The 7,004-nt window shown below is 37.2% G+C and overlaps 1 protein-coding gene across 3 annotated transcripts in view; it reads left to right on the forward strand.

Annotated features, from left to right (window-relative positions):
- Positions 1–6,289, forward strand: part of LOC137261304 (sorting nexin lst-4-like) — a 46,582-nt gene extending 40,293 nt beyond the window's left edge. For all 3 annotated transcript variants that reach the window (XM_067799029.1, XM_067799028.1, XM_067799030.1), the window contains 3 exons: positions 496–585; positions 1,717–1,923; positions 2,435–6,289. In XM_067799029.1, the coding sequence (XP_067655130.1) occupies positions 496–585; positions 1,717–1,923; positions 2,435–2,482 (345 nt within the window). In that variant the 3' untranslated portion in view covers positions 2,483–6,289. The remainder of the gene's footprint in view (positions 1–495; positions 586–1,716; positions 1,924–2,434) is intronic.
- Positions 6,290–7,004: the final 715 nt, after the last annotated feature.

Genomic DNA, 7,004 nt, shown 5'->3' on the forward strand with positions numbered 1-7,004 from the left:
TAGATTTCAATTATTTTGAGTTCACCATGGACACATTTTTATACTGACTTTCACTATATTATTTGAACTATTTTATACGTTGAATCATTTCCACACTCAACTTAAATATTATTAGCCATTTTTGTGGCAGTTTTAATCTTGTCAGCATATGTTTAGCTAATTTTGAGAATCCAGTCTAGAGACAGATGCCATTTTGTTAACACATTATATCGTCAGTAGCGCCACACACCCTCCTCCCATCCATCCCCCAAATATATTTAACGTGGCAGTAAGATAAAAATGTTATACATTTCTCCCTTATGTAGTACGGTCTTTTTGCAGCTATGTCATCCCTCACCTACCAGCTGGTGTGACACTCCCACAAAGAGGCTTACATATTACCCTTGAGAGATGCATAGAACTTATCATGTAACGTGGCATCTTGTATGTGGTGTAACCTTTGAAATTTAAACTAGAATGTCAGAAGTAGCTGAACATGTATTTTTGTCCTTTCAGCCCCCCAGAGATACGTGGCCACTGTTTGAGTCCCTAGGGGAGTACAAGGGTATTCTCCATGTGTACCCTGATGTAGTGAAAGTTCATGAGGTCAGTATTGTGCTACACTATTTAGCCTCTTTAACATTCCAGTCAGTCAATTTTTTTTTTTTTTGTCAGGGAAAAAATGGAAACATTAATGAGATCTTTCTTTTAGCTTTTGTTGGTTGAATTCTAATGACCCCTACAGAAAGATTATTTCCTGTATATGTGATTATTCATATTGGTTGAGGATACATGATTAAATAAATCACAAAACAAAAAAACTCATAAAAATATTTTAAGAAAAATATATTGACCCATTCATGTCACACTTGAAGTATTCCTTCTCAAGGAAGAAGCCCGCCTTTGATGAAATTTTGATAATTTGATAAAAATAAGTCTGGGATCAGGGTTTTGTGAAACCTGGTTTTATCATTGTCAGTGTCTTAGGTACATCTAGGCATTCAGTTCCCTTAGTCGTCCTGGTTAGAAATGGTTCTGAGCAGCTTACGTTGGTCAGGAGAAGTGTGCAGAGGGATAAAGAGATGAGATTCAGAGAATTGGTAGTTAGTATGTCATGACATACAGATGGCACGAATTGCTTCTCATAATGATATTTAATTCTCTGGTCTATAATTGGTTAATTACAGACCTCTCTCATACAGCTAAATATTGGTTTGTGTGATATTGACCAAAAGACCCATACAAGACAGCTTAATATGACTGTGATATTGGTAATAAACACCAAGAGTGAAATACATGTATCTGGCATTGTGCCTGCTACGCAGTGATTAGTTCACATCAAGATATGACCTTTTGCTTATGTTGCTCACAACATGAAGAACTGATATGACTGTAATCTGTGCTCGCTGCAGACACCTAGCATAAACTACACTCGCTACAGACAGCTAATATTGTCCACTACAGGAAAAACTAGTAAGGCCCTAAGTCTCACTTCAGACTGCTAGAATATGACTGTATTACTTGTATTGCCCATTACGAGAAGAACTAGTAAGTCCGTCTTCTGACAACTAGGATATGACTGTATGATTAATTTTGCCCACTTCAGAGAACAATGAAAAGACTGAGGTAAGGTCCACAAGGTGTCATGATATGGTTGTTGTAGTTCATTTGCAGAAGTCACTTGATAATGTGATGAGACTGTAGGTTTATTTCAGTTACTTATGTTTGTTCCATTAGGGAGCCATCGGAAAGGCAAAGGAGTGTCAGAAACTGCAAGAAGAGGGGAAAATGGGAGAGAAAGAGATGCAGGATGTCATGCAGAAGGCAGACATCATCTCCTATGGAACACTGGCCGAGATGAACCACTTCCAGAAGGAAAGGGTCATTGACTTCAAGAAGATGACCAAGAGTTACCTGCAGGAACAAATCAACTTCTTTAAAACGGTAACTTTAATATCATCATATTGTATACATTTTCTGATTTTCTTGATTATCAGATCATAATGAGGCTGTGTACTACAAATAATCCATTGCTACTTTGTGGCATCCTTCTTTCTTAGTATCCCAGCTTAGTATCATTACTGCAACCTCTTTAGTTATGTAGTGTTTGACGATTAACTGAATATGACTGCATGAGTTACACTGTGCTCTGAGCTGCTACTACACTGATTATCCCTACCTGCCACAATCAGAAAACTCATCAGTAGGTGTATATCCATGAACCATTCCATTTGGTATGTCAGAGTCTCATTTCACGAAGCAGCCAAACTAACCTTAATTTCCAAACTTTGCGCTAAGGTTACTTTAGTGTCTAACGATCACCTAATTACTTTGTGAAAGGAGGTTCACATTTACATCTCTTAGGGCCTTCCTTCTGGCTGACAATGATGCAAGGTCATACTGTTCAAAGTGGGACTAAACTCCTCCTTTAACACACGTGTGTCTTCCTTTTCAGATCACACAAAAGCTGGAGTCAGCTCTGGCCAAATATGATGATGCATAATACAAGTCATTATACTAATAGTGGACCAGAGTGAATGGAGAGACAGGTGAAGAGCATATATATTGCTGGCAGGAAGTGATGGTGGTTACAAGATGTTCTCAGCAAAGACTCTTTGTCCAGTGGACCTGTGTGCCTGAAATGTGTATCTGCTTGTCAGTACCTTGACTGAGCATTTCCAGCTGTCTAGGCCAGGATGTGTTGGGAAGATGGTGTTCATGGGAAGGTGACACGGTACACAGCAGCCATTAGGCTAACATTAGAGAAATTCATGTGTGAAGCTGAGTTGTAGACATGGTGCACTTGGTGCTGAAATTTTTCACAGGAAGACCTGTGACATTGACGTTGCAAAATTGCCACCGGACTCAATTGTGGTTTTATATTGAAGAAATGAATTGATTGTTCCTTCAATTTGTTTTGATCCTTGGAATGTGTTGGGCATACTACAGATCTGTCTACCAGAACTTCAGAACAAACAGAAAGTTGTATAGATTCCAGTTGTTAAGTTTGCTTTTAAAAGCAAAGGATAACATAAATTACCAAACTGATACATCAGTTGCAAGTGCTTTTATTTGTGATGAGTGGTTCATTTACAAAAATTGTTAATGATTGAAGTTGAAGTTATGCAAAGTCAAGAACAGTTGCTGTTGCATAATTGTATCAAGGGAGTCTCCAGAGTAATGATGTAATGTTGTATTGTTGAATGATAATCGTATCATACAATTTATGCAAAAACTTTGTGGGATGTATGTTGATTCCCTGTGTGAGGAACCTATGAGTAGAAATGGCAATCCTTCAAGTAATTATTACATGACTTAGAGGTGTGCTCCTGTATGTTCTTGTTTTGTAAGACTGCTTTTTTTTATGGTACAGGAGGTTAATCTTGTGATAGCAAGCCGGACAAATGAGGATTGACATATCCTTAGTACTGATTATGTCTGGTATTTGGTATCAAAACCTAGGAACGGTATGGATTGTAAGACGAGTAATATTTTAAATTTTACTATGTGTCCTAAAAACCTCAGAAATAATCTATTTTTATATCCCAAGAATGCTGTACTGAATGTGCTCCACTATGGTGGTTCCAGCCGAAATACAGAGACATTCAAACTACTGTTCATAGCAGCATTAAGTCCATCTCACACACTCTTCACTGTATATAGATTCAAGATGTCTTTCCGGTCTGTGATGATTTCCTTATTTTAGTAGAGAAAAGTCCAACAATGGCCAGTGACGTACATCATGCATGTATGCTACTCTGTATGCACTGACATATTATTGGGGGATATTAGTCAGTAATTGCCAGAATAATCAGTTTTATTTTACCAAGTATGGGAGTACTTTCTTGTATCAGCCTATAGCATAATTGAACACTTTCATTGTCTCCTTCTCTGTATCTTCACTGCAGCTAACAAACTGTTCATCAGATTGCCATTAACAATGGCAAATATTCTTTTATATGAGCTTATTTTAATTTTCTTTCAGCTGCATTAAGTTTGGAAGAATCATAATGTCCTTTTGACCAGCAAGGATTATGATAGACAGTCTTTTGTTGATGAATCGATAGTGAATGGTATACGTAATATGTCTACCATTTATTATTAACTGTCAGTTACTATCACTGAACAGTGATAGATGTCAGTATGTTTACTCCCACTTTTTATTCTACACTTTCATGGTGGTGAATTCTGTTTGAATTGACATACATATTTCAAATGAGCAATTAATCAGTGCTGTTATTTGAACTGACAGAAAACAAGAAATGATATCATGTTTTCTTGATACTGTGGTTTTGCTTTACAACAGTCTGCTTGGATTGTGGGCTGAGCTCTGGTTGTGCCTCGTTTCTGATGTAGTTATTCCTGCGGTAAAGGTTTGATGTGGCGAAGGCGCTGAGTAGTTGCTGATGAAGGGATATCCCCGACTCTCACCCCTGAAGCTCATCAAAAGGTCTATATCCAGGAGCACCACACTCTGGTTATATGCCAGTTAGCATTATAACAATTCACATTCTCTAGTCATACTCTAGGATATTCTTAAAAATTGTCCAAGAGATTCAACATGGTTATTTAACACTTAAGGTGACAAAATATGGATACGTAATATTCCTACATGCTTGAGAGCAATGATTCATGCCCGGGTATAATACTAGTAACCTCCATCAAGACCCAGGGTTTTTATTAATGATTTCACCAGAGTAATAAATGTCTTAGGCCTGCATCACTTTGATCTTCCATGTCAAGCTGACATGGTGTCATACAATCTGAATACTGTTCAATGGGTGTCACCCTAATCTCTCATTCACATGCTGTTTGAGAAGATGACCTAAGCAGAATAACAGAAAACTTTCTTATTGTTCACACTTGTATAATATGATTCATTTTCATGTCTTTCAAACCATGTGATAGCCACCTATATTTTACTGAATTTATCATAATTATATGTAGATTATGTACAGTATTTAGTCTTTGTACTTCCATTTGTATTGCACTTATTAAATGCTTATCAAAGTTATCAAAGTTTGAGATTGATCAAAACACCTATCTTCTTTTTTTTTGCTCATTTGCACATTGCAAGTGAGATATTAATCTATGCATGCTGTGAAACCTATTGTATATATGTCACTGTTACATCTGACAATGGAGCGAATGTATGTCTAATGTGTGTGGTGTCTAACCTGTGCATGTTTCTGCACAATGTTGTTGTCCTGCCTTATGTTCAGGTCCAACCTGCAGGGAATGCCGTGTAGGCTGTCCTTATGTATGTAATTTGTTCTCAAAGGATTCATTTGTAGGATTTGGTATTGGGCATGTGGTAAAAGTTTAGCATAAGACATGAGGATAAAATTTGTAGTGACTGGAACAGAAAAAAATTCTCGCGGACATCTTAGACTGTGATTTTGTATAAAAGAAATGATCGTATTGCAATCAACAATGCTGATATTTTCATTTTCCTTGATGCTAGTGAATTCATCTAGACAAAATAATAATAATGAAATTTTGACTTTCAGTTTGACAAATTACTCCTGTATTATATGCAAACAGGATGCATTTGATTTGATTGATTAAAGGGGCATTGTGGTGAACTTAAGAACCAAGAAGGTGTTTGCTTGTTTTACAGCTTTGTGAAATGAAATTTTCTGTTTCTACTGACATCAGTGAAAGAACTTTCCCTGGTGGAATTGTGGACGTGACAAAGTGTGCCTGTGACAGTGTGAATGTATCCCCGCCTTACTGACTGTTACAAGCATGTCTTGTTTAACTGTTTAGAGGTGTACTATCAGTGAGGCCTCCTCTGCTCACAACCCAGCACCATACTGTACTGATAAATTGCAAGAGTGTTAGTTAAGATTTCAATTGTATATGATACTTAGAATTATTAACATTTACTATTTTTTATTGAAAATTACGTAGGCCATTAGTACACAAGTAACACTGCAGACTTCTGTTTAAGTGTGTTCTTTTTTTCTCAATGTAGCAATTTCAGTACCCATGTTTTGTTTGTGTGTTTAACTTTCACAAACATGGAGATGAACTTTGGGTGCCCAGCAGTTTGAATGTTAAGGGGAACAATTACTTTAAGGCAGCAAGTTTTTCTAAAGTTATGCTGCCACCCCTTTTGTGTGAAAAGTGTTACAAAATGCATTTGCTTTAAGCAAGCTATAAAGCACTGTCTGATGTCCTGATACTGTAGCAGGTTGTGCCTTGGCTCCTCACTGAAGTCAGTTGTACAGATTTGATTTATATCCTACATTCTTCAGTGATCAGTGTTTGATGCACATGTGAATCTAAAAATAAACTTTAAAGATTATGTTTGGGGACCTTGTTTGTGCAAGAAGTGCAACCCATTTCTGTGTCTACAACATACAGAGTGACTCTGGATATTAATATTTTGTGATGAAGTGCCAGACTTTAGGCACAAGAAGACCTTAGGTGTAAGCTACACTACTTTTCTGCTGCCTAGTTAGGTTGACTCTTCCACACTCACATTTTAAGTTACAGAGTGTTTAATTGGTGACATTTACTTTACTGAAATACCATGAAATCACACATTCCATTTTCAAATCATTTTCCATTTTCCATAATACCAGTGTTAGTACCTGTTTTTGTGGTGAGGTCACACGCACGCACGCACGCACGCACACACACACACACACACGCACACACACACGGAACGTCTGGTCAGGTTCACTGGTCTTCTACTTTAATGGTTGACTAGGAATCTCAATGGAAGATAAGTGATCTTTGACCTTTTTATTAAATGTCAGATCATGAATGGACCTGAAAAGTTTATCATATCATCCACAATACTCATTTTGATTTCTCTAGTAAAAGTTGTGATTCACATTCGCAAAAAATTCAGATGAGCTGGTGGGGTGTGTGGGAATGCCTATTCTTGCCTAAATATATTACATTCAGATTTTATAATATGTTTTCAGTGAGGAAGTGATGCATTTTGCATATTGTGTTCTCACCGGACTGCAGATGGCACTGAAGTTTGACAAATTGTCTTCAAAGTGGGAAGA

Source organism: Haliotis asinina, chromosome 14 (genome assembly GCF_037392515.1).
Source record: "Haliotis asinina isolate JCU_RB_2024 chromosome 14, JCU_Hal_asi_v2, whole genome shotgun sequence".
Lineage (NCBI taxonomy): Eukaryota > Metazoa > Mollusca > Gastropoda > Lepetellida > Haliotidae > Haliotis > Haliotis asinina.